The sequence below is a fragment of the Diabrotica virgifera genome, chromosome 2 (genome assembly GCF_917563875.1).
Source record: "Diabrotica virgifera virgifera chromosome 2, PGI_DIABVI_V3a".
In the NCBI taxonomy this organism is placed as follows: domain Eukaryota; kingdom Metazoa; phylum Arthropoda; class Insecta; order Coleoptera; family Chrysomelidae; genus Diabrotica; species Diabrotica virgifera.
In genome coordinates, this window is record NC_065444.1 from 163,629,889 (window position 1) to 163,653,111 (window position 23,223).

A 23,223-nucleotide genomic window follows, 5' to 3' on the forward strand; every position below is an offset into this window, starting at 1 on the left:
AGTGCATTCTAAGTATATACATAGAACGTTTAAGTACTGTAATGTAGTATATACTCAGTATGTGCTCTGCACATTCGCAATGGTAATTACGCATATTCTTAGTATATACTTTTTCTGGAAAGTATGTTCTATGAATCTACTAAGAACATGAAATTGTTATGTGGGAAGTACTCCCCAAAAGACTAAATGAATTAAAAATGTAAAAACATTTTCAGTTTCTTTGCAATCCGAAAATGCTAACAATTTAACTAGAGTATAATGCTAGTGCATTTTCGGATTTCAAAGAAATCGAAAATGTTTTTATTACATTTTTAAATAATTTACTCTTTTGTGGAGTACTTAGAAAGCTATCTCGTTGGAACTTCACCACGCTAAGCAGATGGGACGTGAATTATTTAAAATTCTCTCATCTTAATGTTCGTTTTCGGCACCCGTATGGCTTATAATTTTTGAAAGTTACGGGGGTAGTAACCAAAGAACTTCCACCTGCTGTCAATCTAGTGATATGAGAACGATATTTATTGTCGTTTTCTGTGCTACTGGATTGAGAACTTATTTTGTTTCTTGGTAGATGTCTACGATATCCGTGGCATTTCTTTCTTTGCAATCCGGAAAGGCCAAAAGCGAGGTATCTGGTTGAATTGGAGAGAAGAGGATATGCGACTACTGATGAGGGGAAAAAAATCCCCGAAACCGGTATAGACTCTTCCTGCTCTCTCCGATTTAACTAGAGTATACTGCTGCTGCATTTTCGGATTGCAAAGAAATTGAAAATGTTTTTACATTTTTAGATAAACTATTATATTATTTCTTTTATTCAGCAACTACTGTGTCCATCACAATAAACAGTACCAAAATCTAAAAAGCTGAAAAATTGAGAAAGCAGGTTACATTTTATCATACGTCACTTCTTCTTGATGTACCTATCCGTGACGAATGATGCAGATCATCATGACAATATTTATCTTACCTGCAGATGCGTGGAAAAGCTGCACAGATGTTGTGTTGAACCAGGTTCTTCAAATAGGATGTTTTTCTTCTTCGTGGATTTCGCTTTCCAAATATTTTTCCTTGCAGAATGACCTATAGGAGGGCATAGTGATGTAAGAAGAGAATATTCTCGAGACAGAGAATATTCTTCGACAATGAGAATATTCTCGGCCAGAAAATTCCCGGGGAGAATTTTCTATATTTACAAAAACCGAAATAAAAATAAGAAATTGATATGGGTCAAATTATTATACTTTAAAAAATATGTATATTGTTTTTGCCAATTCACCTAGAATATTTTTGCATATTAAACATTATTATTCTTGAAGCCCAAATACCTACTTGCCGCTCCGCTCATGAAATGCTTTTTCGCTTTGGCTTGCCGGGGAATCACGCAATTTTAGAGAACATCCCCAAAAATCGAAGTCGGTTCGGTGCTGGAGAATCCCATGAACCACTAACTAGGGTGTTTACAGTGTCAGTATTTATTGTTTTGGTGCTATATTAACGTGCAAATATTTAGAATGGTGTTCATTTAAGTAGAGAAGAACAAGTTGAGGGAACTGAATTTATAGTAATTTAGCAACTTATTGAAAAAATGACCCAATCATATGGTGGACAGGTACATGTTTCGGAACAAAATTAACTAAAACAGCAGTTGATATATTAAGCATGCCTTCATCCACTGCAGCGACTGAAAGAAGTTTCAGTTCTTATGGTTTTTATCCACTCCTCTAAAAGAAACCGGCTTAGGTACTGCTGAACTCTGTATGACTGAGCTGGCGACTCCTGAAAAACAAAATCCCACAACTTTCCATCAATACATTAAAATGCAGAAGACAAGCATGAGCTAGTGATAGAAATAGATTCTGAATCTAATGCCTCATCTTTTTCAGATTAGATCACCACATCCATTATTTCTGTTAAGAAAACTTCATTTTTTTACCAAATAAATTTTGTGTCTTCTGTTGTTTTTGTATTTTTTTTTTTAAAACAGGGTGAGTGATTAGTAGGGTAAAGCTCAATAGCTCCGCTATAGTAATAGATAGCAATAAAAGTAACTCCCTGTATAAATAAAAATAAGCAAAACAACAATGGTTTATTAATGCCATATTTTTTAACGTATCGTCAAAATTTTCAAGAATGGTCGATATTGCTAATTTTCTTTATATCAAATACAGGGTGAGACAAAACGCAAGTACATTATTTTCTCAGTAATTTTAAATGGAACACCTTGTATTTTATATCACTATTGAAAAGTACCATTACCGTACTTTAATTTTTAGATAACATTCCCTATGTCTAAATTTATTAGTTTTCGAGATATTTTCATTTTTCAATGGACCAGTAGCGTGGCCCCCCAAAGCACCAGAATTTAATAAACTTAACTGATTTTTTGGGGTTACGTTAATAAGGAAGTTTATAAAATACCTCCAACAACAAGGGATGAGATGAAAAATAGAATACAAAGTGTATTTCGATGTGTTAATTTACAAATGCTCCGTAGAGTAAGTAGCTCATTCAATGATCGTTTTTAGGCGTACATAAATGTGGTAGGAGATAATTTTGAACACCTTATGTAATTAAATATTAAAAATATTTTATTAAAAGTAGCTTCTAATTTTTTCAAACAATGTATTACTGATAAATTATGTTTCGTTCTTTATTTGTTACATTGTTACATTTACATACAAAAGTAGTGTTTAATTGTCTTCACAAATATTGTATTTTGTGTTTTTTTAAAATTTATTACTAATTTTCTTTGTTTATTTGTTGCATTTACATTAAAAAAATAGTTTTTAATTGTTTCAAAAATGTTGCATGTAGTGGTTATGTTTTTGTTTGTAAAATGTATTACTAATAAATTATTTTTATTTCTTACTTGCTACAGTGTTACATTGATTACCGGATTGATAATCGGTAATCTTCAATTGTCAATTTAGTCATGGCTTACTTAAAATTTAGATAAATTTAAACACCTAAAATAATTTGCTCTGAAAAATGAAAATATCTCGAAAACTAATAAATTTAGGCATAGGGAATGTTATATAAAAATTAAAGTACGTTAATTTTACTTTTCAATAATGATAAAAAATACCTTTTTCCATTTAACATTACTGAGAAAATAATGTACTTGCGTTTTGACTCACCCTGTATTTGATATAAAGAAAATTAGCAATATAAATAATTCTTAAAAATTTTGACAATAAATAAAAAAATATGGCATTAATAGACCATTGCTGTTGTGCTTATTTTTATTTATACAGGGAGTTAAACTTGTTACGATTTTCATACAAAATTGGTTATAACTGTAAATACCTTGTATAAAATTACAAACCTTTATATTTTTGTGATGGAGAAGTTAAAAGGATTTCGAATATAAAATAAAATATAGGGTGTTCCATTTAGAAAAACATAAGTTAGGTCTGCCACTGTGTTATCGAACACCCTGTAACATTCTAACTAATTTTGTAATGTGAAGCTCAAAGGTGGCTAAAATTTTTGTTATTAACTTTTATTGCTATCTATTACTATAGATGAGCTATTTAGCTTTACCCTACTAATCAATCACCCTGTATAAAGAACACTGTTTTTTCATCTCATAATTTTATATATAATTTCATGATTTTTAATGCCCTATTTCATCTTTAACAACATCCCTAAGCGCATCATATGGTTCATTCTCCACATCGAGAATATTCTTGAGAATATTCTCCGACTATACCAAGAGGAGAGGTTGTAGCTCTTGAAGAAGGCTCCCATCCGGTTGAAGGTGGATTTAGCTTTTCCGATGCGTCCTCGTATCTCTTGGTTCATTGTTCATTCTTCATTTATTATAGTGTCGGGGTAGTTGTAGTGAGTCACTCTTTCTACAGGGGTTTGGTCGACATAGATATAATTGACCTTCCGCTATCTTTTTCTTGCTAATGATTATAAGCTTTGTCTTCTTTGCGTTTATATTGAGTTCATACTGTTGACTGTAATAAGCGATTTTGTTTACAAGTACTTGCAAGCCTTCAATTCAAGGTTGTTGGCTTGTACACTTTAGTTTTCATGTATTTCAAGATGGTTATTTTTCCCTATTGTGTCACTTTATCCGCTTTTGTAGCTTGGGGTCTGAGTAGCGTCAATTATTTTCTTTGTTGCTTTAGCTATGGATATCTCTATTTCCAGATAATTAAAATTCATTGTTTATTCTATCACTGTAACCCGTCTGTTATAAACCGGTCTCACTGCAGCCAATCGGCATATTGTACATATACGCATATGAGAGCTGAGAGCCTTTGAAAATGGCGTTTCATTTAGGTGTAGGATATATATCCATTTATTATGAATTGTGAAGTAAATATTAAGATACGATGTATTTTGTTTCAGGTGTTTTCTATAATCATGATCATGTTATGCGACAGAGTGGAAAAACAAGCAGAAAATTTGATACAAACATGCATTTATATTCAGGCAAAGAAGCAGTGGCGGCTTTTCTTTATGTGCTGCTGAGCTGCAGAACTACCAAACAACCATAGCAAATCTTAATTATTAAAGAATAATTAATATAATTTTATTTCAAATCTGCCATATTATCATATTAAACATCAACTGTTAATAATAATTCACCAACAACGATGATTAATATTATTTTTTTTACGTATTTACTCCTCTAGTGAAACCGTATAATTTTTTTACGTATTTGGTGCTCCAGTGAAGCAATCTTTTTACGTATTTGCTGCTCCAGTGAAGCCGCGTCGATAACAACCGAAACACTGGCAGCGGTAAAATGCATTTATTAGGCAAACGGCGATCTTAGCCGATGTGCTTCGGCAATCGGCTGATTAACGGCCTCGGAAATGTGTTTGCGAGCTGCAATTCACGACAGTTATTCGTGACCGTTGCATCTGTGCCGTGTTTAGAAATTCTTAGGTTACAATTTTGTTTAATTTGTTTTGTTCGAGCGTGTTTAAAACAATGGAGTTTCAATTTAAATTAGGTGTAAATAAATTTCAAAAACTTCACTATCAACAACAGTTGATTATAAAAGAACGTGGCCGTCCTATGCCTGATCTTAATATTGAAGTGTCCGGTAAAAGCCGTGGAAAAACATATACGCGTAAATTTAATAAAGACATGTATCTACGAAATCAGTGGATTTGTGGATGTTCCGAAAAAAATGCTTTTTTCTGTTTTCCGTGTGCATTATTCGGCGCAGATAAAGAGGAAAAATTGTGGCGCGAGACAGGAGTGCGGGATCTAGTGCATTTAAGTGAAAAAATAAAGAAGCAAGAAAACACGCAAACTCATATGAACAATGAAATGCGATTTGCATTATTTGGGAAACTTAATATACAGGCCCAACTTGACTCTGCTTATTGGATAAATATACAAAAACACAATGAAGAGGTGACGAAAAACAGGTATGTTTTGTCAAAAATAATTGACTGTATAAAATTCTGTGGGGCTTTTGAGCTCGCCTTACGAGGACACGATGAATCTGAAACATCAGATAACCCTGGAATTTTTCGTGGTTTAGTGAATTTTTCTGCTGAACTTGATAAAACACTTAGTGAACACCTTACAAATGCGACAATTTTCAAAGGTACCTCAAAAACAATACAAAATGATATTTTTGATTGCATGCTAGAAGTATACGCTGAGGAGATTTTAAACGAAATCAATGAAGCCCCATTTTTAGCAGTGATAGCTGATGAGACAACGGATGTTTCTATGAAATTTCAAATGGTCATTGTTTTTCGTTATGTAAAAAACGGTGCTCCAGTTGAAAGGTTTTGGACTTTTTTGCTTCCAGAAAAACATGATGCTGAAACCTTAGCTAACACAATTTTGAATGTTTTAGACCCAATATTAAAGAATAACAAAAATAAGCTCATTGCACAAAGTTATGACGGAGCAGCTGTTATGAGTGGGATACATGGCGGAGTGCAAACAATAATTAAGAGAAAATATGAAACTGCTCATTTTGTGCACTGTTACGCCCATCAATTGAATCTAATAATGTCAAGAGCATGTTCTATTAATTCCCAAGTACGCGTATTTTTTGGAGATTTACATGATATACCTGGATTTTTTAGTCATTCACCTCAAAGAATAGCTGTCTTAAATCAAATAGTTGGAAAAAATATTCCTCGTTCAATCCCTACACGCTGGAATTTCAATATTCGTACAGTAAATGTCGTTTACGAATATAGAGACTTTATTATTGAGTGTATGGAGCAACTAGAAGAAGAGTCAAATGCTATTACTTCCAAGGAAGCAAGAGGACTTAGACGTATTCTGGAAGATCAAAATTTTACTTTCTGGCTGACTGTTTTTCATTATATTATGCCACATGTTGACGTTTTGTACAATAATCTTCAAAAAAAGAACATGGACCCAACCGAAAGCTATACATGATTTTGAGCAAAGTATTAACAATGTCCGAAATAAAATAGACCCTATCATACATCAAGCTTCAAATTTAAATGCGGCGCCTAGTGTCCAAAAAAGGAAACGCCCAAATAACAGCCAACAGGATCACCGTATTGCCTGTCTAGAAGTTTGTGATGTTATTATAAACAATGCAAAAGAACGGTTTGCATATACAAATCATCTAGTTGCCGCAACACTTTTATCTTCAGAACATTTCGAAAAATATAATAATAAGTTTCCTGAAAATGAATTGGATTTAACTTGTACAGCTTATAACTTCTTTGATAAAAACCGTTTGCGAACAGAACTGTCAGTTTTGTATTCCAATATCGAGTGTAGAACATTAAAAGGTGCAGTGCCTTTACTAAAATTTATAATTTCTAATAATTTAGAGGACACATTAACAGAAACCAAAAAGTTGATACAAATTCTGGTGACTACGCCAATGACCACAGCAGAAGCTGAACGTAGTTTTTCAACTTTAAAACGGATCAAAACATTTTTAAGAAATTCAATGCGCGAAGACAGATTAACAGCCCTTTCCACACTCTCGATAGAAAAAAAGTTCATCGCTTCAATACCGAACTTTAACGATAAAGTAATCGAAAAGTTTGCGACAAAAAAGGACCGGCGTATTAATTTCCAATTTAGAAAAATGCAATAAATGTAAGTTAATCAGATTTTTATAGCATGTCGTTATTAGTTACTATTAATTAGTATTAAAGCTAATTTTATTGTTTTTGTTTTCGTATGTTATTCTATTTCTATTATTTTATATTGGCCGTGGTTCATGCAGCACACCCTATAGCAGATGTCACGAGCCGCCACTGCAAAGAAGGGAGACGAGAATGCTCTTACGCTTGCAAATTTAGCCAGAGATTTAAGGCCGAAGTTTTCAGTTGCGGGATTTTTTGATATTAACCAGCAACTACTGCCCACATTCTTTTCTAATTTACTTACTTATTTAATAATCATTTAGCAGTTTAAACTATCTTCTTTGTAAGAATTAGCGCAATATAAACACACAGTATCCGGTGGAATCCGTACTAACTTCTTAAAAAATTTTGTGGTTGTACCTATATAAATATAAACTTTTGTAGTAATCTTTTTAGTGCTTTTGAAAAATTTTTTGGAGTACCTATTGAGTCCAAGATTTTTCCAAACGTATTCAAAAGAAAGTATGTATTATACAAGAAATATGATGTATGTGGTATTTTTGAAAAGGTAGTTAAACTATCTTTAAAATGAGGTATCACTCAACCCCCTTTCCATGTAAGATTTTGGGGTTTGTGTCCGCTCCCGCTATTCGTCTGAATTTTATAGCCTAACCCTATAATGCAAGTTAATAATATGTATATAATGTAAATAAGTATTCCACAATTTTTTGTTTCTTCTTCAAATGCAAATCCACTAATGGATGTTAGCGATCATTTTCCATTAACTCTGTTTCTTGCAACGTGTATCAGAGATTATATGTCGTTAATCCCTGTCCATTCCCTTACGTTTCGGAGCCAGGACATTTTCTTGCGTCCTATTCCTCTCTTGCCTTCAATTTTACCCTCGATTATAAGTTGAAGGAACTGGTATTTTTCGTTTCGCATGATGTGACCCAAATACGCCGTTTTTCTTTTCTTAATGTTTTCAAAAAGCTGGCGTTCTTGGTCGATTCTTTTAAGGACATCTACATTTTTTGTGACTTTCGCCGTCCATGGTATCTTTAGGATACGGCGATAAAGCCACATTTCGAAGGCTTCTAATCTGTTTATATCCCTCGTTTTGAGTATCCAGCCCTCTATGCCATGTAGCAGCACCGACCACACGTAGCATTTAGTAAACCTTAGTCTCAGTGTAGGATCGAACTCTGAACAGGTCAGTACCTTTCTGAATTTTACGAAAGCTTGTCGAGCTTGCTCAATGCGACATTTTACTTCGCTGTCCGATGCCCAGTCTTCAAAAAGCCACGTTCCCAGGTATTTAAATTTGCTCACTCTTTCAATGGACTTAGTATTCAGTGTTATGGTGGAGTTTTCAAATGCATCCAAGTTTCTGGAGATGATCATGAATTTGGTCTTTTTGGTATTAATCTCTAATCCCATTCGCTTACTGTATTCTCCGATTATAGTGACAAGTTGAAGATCTGCTATGTTGTCACAAATTAAGACAGCATCATCAGCATATCGTATGTTGTTGATCAATACTCCATTCACTTTGATTCCCATCTCTGCATCTTCCAAAGACTCTTGAAATATGGCTTCCGAATAAATAAAAAAGGGTTAAAAAGAGTTAAATAAAAGAGGGGAAAGCACACATCCCTGCCGAATACCCCTTCTTATATGTATGGGTTTTGGATATAGAATTGTTTATTTTTAATTGTGCTGCCTGATACCAGTACAAGTTCTCAATGCATCTTATATCTTTTTGGTCTATATCAAGCTTCTTGAGGATCTGCATTAACTTGTGATGTTGGACACGATTTTTTGTATACCTACTTTAATTTTTAGCTATCTACAAAACTAATGAGATATATTCATTTATTAGGGTTTTGTAGCGATTATGATTCATAGAACAGACTATAAACTTTACTTAAAGTAGGTAAATTTGTTTACAGGTAAATTAAAGAAAAAAAATATCAATATCAAAAAAAAATTTATTTATGTATAACATTTAAACCTAACCAATGGTGTTACTTCTGAGGAGACTTCTTAGCCAGTCCGTTTATTTTTACTTTTATTCCTATTTTACCCTTTTTCCCTTTATTTATCTTATTTTTAGCTTTAACTATAGAATTGCTACTTTTCTTAGTTTTTACTAAATTACCATCATTTGCCTTTTTATTTTGTTTAATCTTCTTTAATAGTGTTTTACCAGTATTGGTCCCATTTTCTTTAGTTATACCCTTTAGTTTCTTCTTCTTTTTATTTTTTACTTCTTTAATAATGGCTGTTTGGGCTTCCTCATTTTCAACTTCCTGTTTCTTATATTCTTGTGCTTTATCTAACGGATTTCCTTGAAATATATCATCAAGCGGTCTCATCTTATAACTTTCTGTTGGCCTGGTGGCTTCTGCATGAACCTTCTGTTGGATTCTGTTGACATATTTATTTTTAGCAGCAATTCTAACTTGATTCCTGTACCTTGCAGGACTCATGTAACTTGCGTTTTCCCATAGAGCCACACCTCCAAAACTCCCAGAAAATATTTTTACCTACAAATATTCTGAATTAAATGGAAAATCTTTTGAAAAAAATGATTATATGAATTATTCTCTTTTTAATACAGTAGAATTAGAAAAAGATTATAATTCCTAACAGCTGGTCATATCTAAAATCGACTGATTTATAAATGAATTTTTATTCTGTTACAATTTACTTTACAATTTGCTTCATTTAAAACTATAAGTAAATAAACACGATATCCAAAGATTTCTTACATTTGAAATCAATTCGGGTAACAGCAAATAGTAGCTTTATGTAATAATATAGATTGTTAACTACAAGACAAGATCCCAAACCTCCAGCTACAACAAAGATCAAGAGTGGCTGATGCAGTAGAGAGAATAGCAACACTGAAATGGAACTGGGTAGGTCACATAGCTCGAATGACAGATAAAATAGGGACAAGGCGGATACTGGAATCGAGACCAAGAGATGATGCCTATCGAAGCAGAGGTCGTCCACCACCACGTTAGACTGATGATCTAAAACGTTGTCATAGGAATTTGATGCAAGAAGCAAAAGATCGAAAAAGATCGAGGCACGAGATGGAAAATTATGAGGGAGATCTATTTCCAGCAGTAGACAAGAGAAGATTGAATGATAGATTTTTTAAGATTTTCGGTGTTTATAACCAGAAATTAGTATTATTTCTACCATTAAATAGACAACGAGCTTACTGGATTTTTTCCTGAGGTGAGAATCTTCTAAAGAGATCTGGGAAGGTGACCCAGATACTGTTGGATTCGTCCGAGCTATAACGTTTGAATGTTGCTGAGGTTAGCTCGAACGCCTACCAACCAAACTCACCCCCTCTTCCAGCAGCGCGCCAGGGACATTTCTTGGACAAGTAACTTCGAAGCGCACTACCGCGATCCTCAAATTAATCGGTGACAAAGTATTATAGTCTTCAGTATAGGAGTATAGGGTGTCAAAGAAAGCTGTCTCTGAAGCGCGTATCGCTGTATATGAAGCTTCATGGTTTAAAAGTGCAATGACGCATACAGAAAACAAAACTTACTGGATTTAATACAAATCTAGGCCCCACTTCCGCTAAGGCTCCATCTTCAGACAATATCTGAAAATTCCTAAACCAAATTCTATTATCAAGCACAGTAAAAGTGTATACATGATCAAAAAATGGTTGGCTTTTGGGATGATGCCTGGGAACTCCAAATGTTTGAGTAAGCAATTCCTTTAAGAGACTGTAATGTGGTTTTTCTGTGAACACAGGATCAAAACTAAGTATTGGTCTGGAGCCTCTTAAGCAATTTCCAGTTAACTTGAGTTCCTCCATTGTATAAACTAAAAAATACAAGATAAATTCTATATTTAAGTGGTCAATGCAACATAAATTTATAATTGCTAAATCATCAGAAGATAAATAAAAACACTAATCTTGAAACATTATTACCCAAATAAAGCTATAACGTAAAAGATAGTATACATGGGGTTTAAGACATACAGGATATACAGTATACTCTATCTATAACGAACACGGGTATTACGAGGTTTCGCTTACAACGAGATACATTAGGTGTTACATGAAATTCCTATAGAACTATAACACCTCTATAATAACGAGGCATATTTGGTTATAACGAGGAAAATGATATGAAGAACTTATATCTGTTTGGCCTCAGAAGAACAACACATTGCAGAAGCTACTTCAAAGATCACAGGATTCTAACACTACATTCACTTTGACACTGATGTTAGTAATTTCTTTTTTGGAAGTTCAGTTGCTAGGCTTGACTGGAAATTACTACACAACCAAACATACCTGCTCTTGGCCAATATAGAGCTCCATTTTTCTGGCCCCTTTTGATTTTCCGGGAATCGGGAGTCGGTAATTTGGATTTCCCGAGAATTTCCGGGAATCGGTAAATTTAAAAATAAAAAGAAGAAATTGTTTTGTTTTAATTTTTCAATGCAATTACATAGTATAACAACGTATAAATTTGATTAAAAATTAAAAATGTTTAGAGAACTTCAAAATTTTAAAGGAAATTTCAAAAATAGAAACATTATAAATTTGTGTTTAATCTGAATTTTCGTTGTTTTTATTATTGATACAGTGTGTCCACAATTGGGGTGCCCAAGAGGAAAAACTTTTTTATTTTCAATTTTAGGGAAAAATGTGATTCTTGATAAAAAGTTTTGCTTGTTCTAAAACCCCATAAAACGAAATAAAATTCAAGTTTTACAAATCCTGCTTAATTTTGTAGTCAATTTTTTGTAAATCCCTATAAATTTTTGCACTAACTTTGAAATAGTAACAATAATCTAGTGTTGCCAAGCTACAATGTAGCTTAGTAACTGTCAACTCCGATAAATAATTTGCGAATTGTCATTTTTTTTGACAATGTTAAGCGTTCAAAAAAGAATTTATCTTGTGGTCAATTTTATTGTTAAAATTATTGGATTAATAATTATTCAATTATTAAATAATTGGATGTTTCAAGGAGAACGACAAAGTTTGGTTTCATAATCCAAAGAAGCGAAATGGTTGTTCTCCCAAGTTGTTATTGTTACAATTTCGAACTTAGTGAACAAATTTATAGCGATTTACATAAAATTGGCTACAAAATTAAGCATGATTTGAAAAACTTGAATTTTATTTCGTTTTAATGGGTTTTAAAACAAGCAAACTTTTTATCAAGAATGATATATTTCGCTAAAATTGAAAATAAAAAAGTTTTTCCTCTTGGGCACCCCAACCGTGGACACACTGTATATGTTAAAAAAAAAACATAAATTGTTGAGTGTCTGATCTTTCAGGGTGGTTCTTTTTTTGTACAGAAATTTGCTGAAGTTGAAAAGAGACTTTCTGTTGATGTAGGTCTGATGCTTTTTGGTGCAGTGAGTAATTTTTTTAAACGTTCGGTCAGCTGATTTGCACTAATACAATAACGTATTAAATTTCCTATGTACTAATTCTACTAATAGTAGTAGTAATACTAATAATCTACCTAATAAACATAATTTTAATTCAAAATAAATATTTATGTTATAATTCTGGATACTTCCAAATGAATCAGATCGTTGCATAAACAAAAGAATGTTTATGCTGAGGGATATGATACATTCTGATTTAACGCCAAAATTGGAAGGTTTAAAATATTTGAAAAATAAATATTTTAAGTGGAATAATTTAAAATGATTATTAAACAGACAGAGATAATAATTATTGTATCAAAATCATTTATTCATTTTGAGTTAGTAATATTATCTCCTCTCATAATTTAAAATAAAATATTTAAAAAAATCCCGGGAAATTTGTAAGCATTCCCGGGAATTGGGATTTTCATTTTTTTCCGGTTTCCCGGGATATTTGAGCCGGGAATTTCCCGGGAATGCAGCTCTAGGCCAATACATATTATTAACAGTAAACAGACATAAATAACATAAACCTTACGCCGATCAATAATTATTTTTTCTACGAGCGTGCAAAAATGTCTACTTTCGCGCACGCATTTTAGTTTAGAAAGTTTCACTTTTCCGCACGCGGTTTTTACTTTTCCGCACGCGTGTTAATTTAATGTTAATATGGCCTTACAAGTACTTATAATACATGCAATAAACTAATATTTAGATATTATTTACTAATTTATTTCAAATATATCTTATTGTGTTCCTGTTTTAATGAAATTAACGCGACAATTCGATGAAATAAAATTATTTTGACATAATATTCGAAAGTCAAATCGGTAGACAATAACAGTCGTTTTGAATCATCGTCATGGAAACCAAGATCGTCGTCATGCTAGCTAATTATATTGAAAGTTTGGTTTTGACAACCTTGTCAAAGAATTAATTTGTGTATGTATTTTCAGTAGTAATTGCACAAGAGCTCTAAAATTCTATATTAATTTTAGAGATCGAGTACAATTTGTTGCGATTATTTCATGAATAAAACTGTTCAAAACCAAAATTTTATTGTAATTTATTTATGTAAGTACAAATTAGTACAATTAAACAAACAGTTGTTATAAATATTAATTTGACGGTTGAAAGTCATCACTTTTATAATTTTTAAAACATTAATTGTCATTAATGTCACTGAATGTATTTTTTCGTAGCAACGAAGGGCATCTGACGTAATATACTTGACGACGGGAAATTATCAAAAATTATCGATTTAATTTAGATTTCTGTAGCTTTCTGTTGGTCAGAATCTCCTATGAATGAAATAATCATATTAATTAAATTAATTGATGAAGACTTGGTAATTTTTTAAAGTCTCTTAGAAAAAATATTGTTCCTAACTCTTGCAGAAAGTCTCTTTTCCGCACTCGACTGCTTGCCGAACTTCCGCTTCGCGTCGTTCGGCAAACTGCAGTCGCGTGCGGAAAAGAATGACTTTCTCCACTTGTTAGAAAAATAACTATATTTACACCATTATAATGTATTGATAACAAATGAGAAAATTATTTATTGTACAAAATAAAAATATTTTGTAGAAATAAACTCAACAAAATTTTATGAGATTAGTATACACTCCCACTATTTCTAATAATTCTTCTTTTTTTAATGAAAGAATAAGTTGATTTGAGCAGTTAATAGTGTGAGGTAGGAATTTTTGTGTTCCGAATGTGTCAAAGTGAATTTCGGCAGAGCGAATCATAGAGGTATATATTAACATAGAGGGAGCCTACCTTCCGCGCTTCCTGACGACAAGATCTGATGGAGTGGTTTGCTGCATCTCTTTCTAACACATTGTATCGAAAATCTATGATGATATTCAGTGTGAATATAGGCACGGAAGAGGAGGACAACTGTAGCAGCTTTACTATGCGTAAGAGTGAAACAGCACTAATCCAAATAAAAAAGATGGTGTCGTCACTTCGCTCTGAATGACACTCTCTCTATGCTAATATATAACTCTATGGAGCGAATTCAGTATATCTCATTTTAAACACTTGACATTTTTTTTAATATTGACTTACACCGATTGGCTTCTGAGGCATCGAAATATCTCATTCAAAAGAAACGCTAAGAGCAACATCCAAATACACTGGCAATAAATCTGCTTGACAACAGTGAAGAAACACGAAGGCTGAAGATAAGAACACCTTTGGATCTACCATTCTAACAGCTATTGTATATGTACTTATTTATATGAAATTAATTTTAAATTGTGATAGTTTTATTCTTTTACCAGGGTTGCAAAAAAACATGTTTTTTTAATTTTAAACAAAACAAACGTTTTTTTTTGTTTTAAACATGTATTTTTTGTTTTTAAATTGTATGTTTTAAACAAATAAAACTTGTTTAAAACACATTTTTTTTGTTTTAAACGTTTTTTGCTTTAAAAATGTTTTTTTTTAATTTTATATTTTAAACAAATAAAACTTAGAAGAAAACATTGTTTAAATCATATTTTCCTAAACATAATATTAATTGAAAGTGTTTGTTCTATTATTATTATTCTACTCAATAATAGATAAGAAAACCAATTGCAAAATTAGGAGCTATTGCCTGGGGAACCCCAGACTATTTACTATTTATAAATCCGCATTACAAGTTGTCTATTGCAATAACGTCCATTGTCAGTTATTTTGTGCTGTTTCTGGTGGTGCTTAGTGTTTTTTAACATGCAAATGATTTGGTGACCCCAGCTCATTTTTTGGCAAATTTGCTTGATCATCGCTTTATTGAAAATAAACTTATCATCCATCAATTATAAATTATCATCCAGAAGCATTTTAGATTATTATTATTACCAGGCAAAGTGTGTACCCTCTACTCCATATGTTTTCTAAACACCTATATTGAGAATGTAAAACCATTGGCATGGTGGCGTTTTAAGAAAAAAATAAATAGGTATACTACAGCATTGAAACTTGCTCAACAGCTTCACACAGCTTTTGCATCGTCAGCCAACATAGAAAGACTCTTCTCATCATAAGGTTTACCATTCCAAACTACGTAATCGGCTAGGCAATGTCAAAGCTGCTAAGTTGGTTTCAATTTTTAAAGAGCTTAATTCCATCAGTGATGACGTGACTGATTTAAACTACAAGATTACTATGAGTCTGAAACAGTTTTGAGAAATTGATTAACTCTTTTGCAAAATATTTTCAGTTTTCCAATTTTTTTTGTGTTCACATTATTAATAAATAAATAATTATGTTAAAAAGTTTATATAATGTATTTGAGAATTTTTTGATGTTATATTAATAAAGAAAATGAAAAAAAAGCACTTGTTTAATTTAAGTGTTTTAAACAAAATGTTTAAAACAAAACAACCCTGTTTTTTACTATCAATGTAATAATGTAAAGTTATAAATTTTTACCATTTTTAACATAAATGTAAGAATGTAACAGAACAGTGCATACAGGGAGTGGATCATTGGACAAACTCTTTCACAACATTGTATCAATCAACTTGTATGCTTATTGTTATTGTATGATGTAATAGATTAAACAAGAAAAAAGAAACTGTTTATTCTACAGGACTTTCAGTCCTTGGTAATAATGTAATCTTTCATTCTGCCTTTATATTTTTCAAAAATATTTAGTAGTCATTTAAGGATTAGAAAAAATGAATGCATTTAAACAGCATTGGCTCAAAATTTTGCACCTACGCTTTTGTACAAGACTTAATAACTACAATATTTATTTAAGCGGAGGGTATGGTTTGAAATCAATCTTTCAAGCACTTTTTGTGATTTTTTTTAAACTATGATACAATTATTTTAGTTTTAAATTAAATAAGTCGACGGCTGAAAGGCAAAAATGACCAAGCGACATTTGGCTAACTTTACACTAGAGCAGTTTAAAGTTTGAAATTTTGAAAAAAAAATTCATATAACATGATTTAGTGGTTTTATTGTCATAATTCCAACGAACTTTAAATGCAGTTTAGATACTTTATAAACTGCCCTTTGTAGACTATGTATTTTTTAAATAGTTTAGGAAATAGTGTCGGTTAGTAATATCTTCTGCTAAATCGCAACCAGGAAAAAGTTACCTACCGACTATTTTTTTTTAGTGAAATGTATAAATCGATCAGTGAAATGTATAAATGTCTTATTTGAAATATGTACTGATTCAAAAATAAGTTATAATAATAAGTAATACCCAATAGTAAAAAATATAGAGTGTATATGTATAGAGTGTATGTGTATATGTATAGAGCATGGGTTCATGGGTTTTATGTCTGGCGACCCACCCTCTGATGTTTTTTCATATTCGCGACCCATCCCTCACCTATGATGATATAAATGCACGTTATTCAGCTACTAGAAGATCCTCGCCATGATCCACCTGAAATCCGCCCACGACCCACTAGTGGGTCACGACCCACCGGTTGGGAAACGCTGGTATAGAGTATTGGGGTTGTAAAGCAGCAATAGAGGCATCAAAACAAGCACAAGATAAGGCAGAACAATGGTTTGCAGCAAATATGTTGCTTCTAAACATCAATAAAACCCAATCTTTGATTTTTTCAACAAGACAGCTTCCATCCGGAGATGCAGACAAACAAATAAAATTTTTGGGGGTTTACTTGGATGCAGGATTATGTTGGAAAGCTCATACACGGTCCCTTGTTGCTAAGTTAGGCACTGCAACTTTTCTGATTAGAAGACTTCCTGAGTGTGTATCTCAGTTCACTTTACAACAGGCCTATTTTGCACTGTGTCATTCACACATCAGCTATGCAATTTTGGCATGGGGTCACAGTGCTGGAGCCAAAGATGTCTTTCGTATTCAGAGAAGAATAGTAAGGATAATTGCTGGCCTGTCCTATCAGAAAGAATGTCAGCAAGCATTTGTTGCACTGCACATACTAACTCTGCCTTCGCTATTTATTCTAGAGAGTCTTGTTCATGTGTAACAAAATATAGATTGTCATCAAAGACATGAGGATGTACAGCTGGTTCCAAAAAAACGATACGACTCTTAAAGTGTATTTTGTAGAAAATTGAGCAGTGTACTTTCTTCTTCTTTTTGTTTTTGATCTCGCTGCAAGGCAATTACCAGCACGACTTATAGGGGATTTTGATGTAGGCTGGCTCTAAGCCATGTCAAAATCGCTGACTATGTTCTTGTAAGAAGCTTTTGATGAGGTGTGATATAATGAATATGACTTTAATTATATTTAATTTATTATATTTTGAAATATAAATACTTATTATTTACATACTGTCACTGTCACTGCCAAATCTTAAAATTTGTCAGATAACTTCAACCTCAAAAAATGGCTATTTGTTTGTTTATTTTATTATTTGTCTGTCATAATAAATATAATATAATGTCAGACCAATCATAGACTGTTCAAAATGATCAAATCTTACTAAGAGTCGTATCAGTTTTTTTAGGAACCAGCTGTACACCAGGGGTGGGCAGATACTTTTAAACGCGGGCCAAAATGAAATTTTCAAAATGTCTCCCGGGCCGGAGGACTACACCGCGTACATACGTTTTGCATACGCTAATGTTTTTAGCAGAGAAAAGAGATACAAAAATTGCTTGCGGGATTTGTCAACGGGCCGGACTAAGTAAGCAAAAGTTCCGGATCCGGCCCGTGGCCCGGCTTTTGCCCACTCCTGATGTACACTGATATGAAACCAGAAATAAGCATGCCTTAATACTGCCCTACACCAGGCTCCAAAGAAGTAGAGACGGACCAAACTCTTATGGTGTAACATTCTACAACAAGTTGCCTACTGAAATTACTGAATTGCCAATTTTACAATTTAGAAAACAACTAAAGAATTTTCTCATAAGTCAAGCATTTTACAGCAGTGATGAATTTTTAAATTTTAACTTTAATATTTGGAACTGGGTTGTGAATTGTTGAATTGTACTTTGTTTATTCTTAGAAACCCACAAAGTGTTTGTCTTAATTGATGTATGTATTATTTCATATTATGCCTTGTGTTTTTATATTTGTATTTTATATCTTGTGCTTTTATATTTGTATTTTATATCTGTGAAACAAAGTTCTATACTATTTTTTGATGTATGTAAGTACTTTTGTATATTAACATAAATAAATGACTTGACTTGATAGATTTTAACTATTCCACAATTCGGAGTACACTAACCGATATTCTGTTACTAACTACAAATCAAACTATGATTTGGAGGCCTTCTAAATGACGGAACAGGTTACATGTAATAATGATAAACTTTCTTTTAAAATTTCTTTTTTAATGAAATATATTGTATATTCTAAGCAACTAAAACATTAAAGAAAACGGCAGGTAAATTATTACTAAGCAACAAATTCCACCTATTTTAGGTAGAAAGAAAGAACTATTTATCTTGTTTAAGAAAGCTACATCTAGATATAATTAACTAAACAAGAAATGGTATTTAATTCATGTGCGAAAAAAAGTCATAAATGACAAAAAAAATATTTTTGGATAGGGTAAAATTTCTTAAGCATTTTAACAACTCTAGATATTGTTTGTAAAAAATCACTAAGCGCCCAAACATTTAAAATACAATCTAACAAAAACTTACTAACTGTAAAGAATTAAAATGGAGTAGGTACCAAATGAAAGTTGTTCTTAAATTTACAAAATTCTAGTCGCTTGGTCGCTGAAAATTGTAAAAAATGTAAATTATTTTAAATTACCAAGCGACAAAAAATTCATCGTAGCCACATGAGGATACAACCAATCGATGCAGAAATATATTCTGGTTTCAGTTATATATAATAACTCAACATCGCCCAAATTGGCATTTAGTAACTTTTGCCTTTCAACTGTCGAAGTGTATTAAGTAAAATTCACATATTAAAAAAAAATTCAAGGAAAAATATTGAAAAATAAGCCAACAGTGGCAAATTTTTACAGGCACCTCCAAAAAAATGGATTTTGCAGTGGACATCAGAATTCGTCAGTGGATTATGTGAAACAACAAATTCAAAAAGGTAAAACTCGAGATAATGTTGTAGAGTTTTTTTTTTTAATTTTAATGATTTTTGAGTTCTTGGAATTCATTGGAAGTCAAAAAACCAACTTATTTGAAACATTAACATATTCATTATTTCTAAACAAAAAATAAGCATAAAACCAAATATATCTCGACATTGTTATCTCACGAAATGTTTAAAGAAAATCTCTGCAAAATTTCAGGTGGATCGGAGAAGTAGTTTTTGAGTTACAATGTCCACCACCTTTGAAAAATCAGTTTTGAGAAAAACGTGTTTAAAGTTTTGACAACTTCATCTTCTTATTTGTCTGTCAAATGATAAAGTGATTGACATCAGAATATGTTTTTTAAATCACAGAATAATTTACAAAAGAGGAGGTGAACAGTTGTTGAAAGTTTCTCCCTACGAGGCGAAGGTAGGACTGTTCAACACGCTTTATCTCTATATAATTATATTCTTGATTCTCTATATTCTTGAAATTACATATGCACTTTTATTTAAAATTATAAATAAATTAAATGTTTGTTTCAAGCCATACTCCCCCCCCCTTAATAGAATGTTATAGGTAATGGACTTTACCATTTTGAACTAAAAACTTCACACTAGGACCATTGGGTGTATTTGATAACCATAAATATAAATCTCTCTTCTTTCTACCCTCAAACATCACAGCTTTATTACAATTCTTCATTTCACACATCTCATTGATAACAGAAAGTGTCTTTGAGCGTTCCATTTTTGCCTCTGGTTTGTGGTGAGGCATTAACTTCTTTATATCTTCCATAAGATGCCGATCTCTGTGGTTTATTCCTCGAGATGCAAAAACGAGCACTCTTTGTTTGTTTATCCATTTTCTCTAAAAAAATATTTTACCAGTCAAATAATAATTAAAATCAATATTTAATTGCAGTTTTTATGGGGTTAATTTTGATGTTGATTATTAATTCAATTAAAAGGGGAATAAATATCTGTAGATCATTTGAAATCGTATGCAAAAAAGACTCAACCTTTATTAATAGATGGGTTAATACTTTCTTAAAACTTTTGCCTAGTATTCTATGAACATGCTGTTAGTATCTATAGATAGTTAACCAATGTTTAGTCCAACTGCATGCAAATTTGTTGGCATAAGAAATAAAATTAATATCATTAAATGTACTCTACTACACAATAAGTCCATCGAATAGTAAATGAAATATCACAAACTCTCGAAGAAAGGAAATATTGCAACGCTGTATTCCTAGATATCTCACAAGCGTTTGACAAAGTTTGGCACAGAGGTCTGCTTTACAAAGTAAAATTAGCACTATCTAGTAACTATTTCCTCCTAATCAAATCCTACTTATCAAATCGATATTTCTCTGTAAAATTCAAAGACCAACAATCCAGCCTCTATCCTATTAACTCCGGAGTTCTGCAAGGTAGTGTTCTCGGGCCGCTGCTTTTCTCACTCTACACAGCCGATATACCAGAGTCTCATAATACTACGATCGATTCCTTTGCTGATGACGTAGCAATACTAGCTGTAAATGAAGATCCCATACAAGCCTCACAAGACCTTCAACATCATCTGGACATACTAAGTGAATGGTACACAACAAAAGTAAACAAAACAAAATCATCTCAAATAACGTTTACCAACCGCCACAACACATGCCCACCTGTAAGAATGGAAAATGTACGAATACCAACAGTAACACACTAAATACCTTGGCCTCCATCTTGACAAACGTCTTCCTTGGAAGGAACATATCCAGACCAAAAGAAGACAGCTAGACTTGAAATTCTGGCAAATCTATTGGCTCCTTGGGCACAGATCAAAACTCAACATCCAAAACAAAATTCTTCTGTACAAAGCAATACTCAAACCTATTTGGTACTACGGACTACACCTCTGGGGCTGTGCAAAGTCAACGTCACTGAATATCATCCAAAGATTTCAGTCTAAAGTTCTAAGATCAATAGTGGATGCACCATGGTACGTAAGTAATCAAACAGTTCACGAAGACTTAAATATACCTTTCATCAGAGAAGAAATCCCATCAAGCCATGGAGTCACAAAATGAGCGTACCATTCACCATGAAAATCAGTTAGTAAGGGAATTATTCCATAATGGCCCTGCCATAAGGAGACTAGATAGAACCTGGCCTCAGGACCTATTTTAAAACTTAAACATGAATAGAATAAGATGAGGCATCATTGGAAGTCTCTTCTTAATGCCCAAAAACAGGGAACAAATTTACTTAATACTTTTTTAATGATGTCGATCGTAAATAATCATAATTACATAAAAAAATGTACATATAAAACACCTTTATTTATAAGTTACAAACCTTTGTATCAACTGGATCATCAGATTGACGAACTGCAGGAGGAACCACTGATGCTTCCTCTTGGGCCACGCCAGGTTTTTCTTTGGTTTTTTTAACTTTTCCCATTTTACTTATACACCGATACACGTGTAAAAAATCAAAATAAAGTTAAATACAACTTAACCTAATTCTACCTTCTTTTTAGGTTATAATTTTCTACTGTTCTAGCCATTGACATAGCTTTCTATGGTATGATTCTAGCTACCAAAATGGTTTTAAAGGCTGTATGACACTATGCATTTTCTTGTATCATTTCTAATATCGTTTCTGATATCGTTTCTTGTATACATTTTCTTGTATCATTTCTTGTACGTACATTTGTGCCCTGTATGACACTATGCAAGTTCTTGTATCGAAAATTGTATGAAATTCGGCACGTGATTGGTCGAAATTTGTAATACTATATTATTAATCTATGATTTTGTTTGTCACCCTGTGTCACGTTATGGTAGTACTGCATCTACAGACACAGCTGATTTTAAATATTTTATAAAATTTATAAACTTTTATATAATTAACATTTTAATGTTAACCAGAATTTTACGTTGACTGAGGTTGATTATTTGTGTTTTTATTTTGTTTTGATATTTGTGCTAAAATATTTGCATTAGAATTATTTTCAGTTTGATCCAAATTAGGAACTATTGTATTTTCGTCTATTAAAAAATTATGCACCATGAAACCTAAATTTATAGTTTGAACTTTACTAGGAGCTAAATATATGGTTATTAGTAGAACAGTAGTCCATACCAAACGGCATATTAAGTATCAATAAAAGATTTATAAATAATACCTACAAAAACACAAATAAATTCATCAATACATTATCCCATTTTCATTCCAGCCGCCATTATGAGCAAGTAATTATGACATTTTAGATGTTTTACCAGCAGGTTTTACGTTTTTGCTCTTTGCGCAGAAATTGGCGCAGTTCTTGTACAATAATCTGTGCCTGACACAAATTCTTGTATCGTTTCTGATATCGTTTCTTGTATCTGTGTATGACACTATGCATTTTTTTGACATATCAGAAACGATATTAGAAACATAGAGTTAAATATTAGCATAGAGAGAGTGTCATTCAGAGCGAAGTGACGACACCATCTTTTTTATTTGGATTAGTGCTGTTTCACTCTTACGCATAGTAAAGCTGCTACAGTTGTCCTCCTCTTTCGTGCCTATATTCACATTGAATGTCATTATAGATTCTCGATACAATGTGTTAGAAGGAGATGCAGCAAACCAGTCCATGAGATCTTGTCGTCAGGAAGCGCGGAAGCTAGGCTCCCTCTATGTTAATATATACCTCTATGATTAGAAATGATACAAGAAAAT

General features: G+C 32.4%; 1 protein-coding gene across 1 annotated transcript; it reads right to left on the bottom strand.

The window, feature by feature from the left end:
• Positions 1-9,040: 9,040 nt before the first annotated feature.
• Positions 9,041-22,203, bottom strand: LOC114332099 (ribosome biogenesis protein BRX1 homolog). Its single transcript, XM_028281813.2, has 4 exons — positions 21,850-22,203; positions 20,095-20,371; positions 10,645-10,928; positions 9,041-9,616 (listed from the first exon to the last, which is right to left on the bottom strand). The coding sequence occupies exons 1-4, from the start codon at positions 21,952-21,954 to the stop codon at positions 9,095-9,097; spliced, it is 1,188 nt and encodes a 395-aa protein (XP_028137614.2). The 5' UTR covers positions 21,955-22,203; the 3' UTR covers positions 9,041-9,094.
• Between the last annotated feature and the right edge of the window lie 1,020 nt (positions 22,204-23,223).

Coding starts and splice junctions, on each gene's coding strand:
- LOC114332099 (XM_028281813.2), bottom strand. CDS start 21,954: ATGGGAAAAGTTAAAAAAACCAAAGAAAAACCTGGCGTGGCCCAAGAG. Junction 10,929..20,094: donor GAAGTTTTTAGTTCAAAATG/GTAAAGTCCATT, acceptor TGTATTTTTTAG/TTTATACAATGGAGGAACTC. Junction 9,617..10,644: donor CTAGATTTGTATTAAATCCA/GTAAGTTTTGTT, acceptor GAATATTTGTAG/GTAAAAATATTTTCTGGGAG.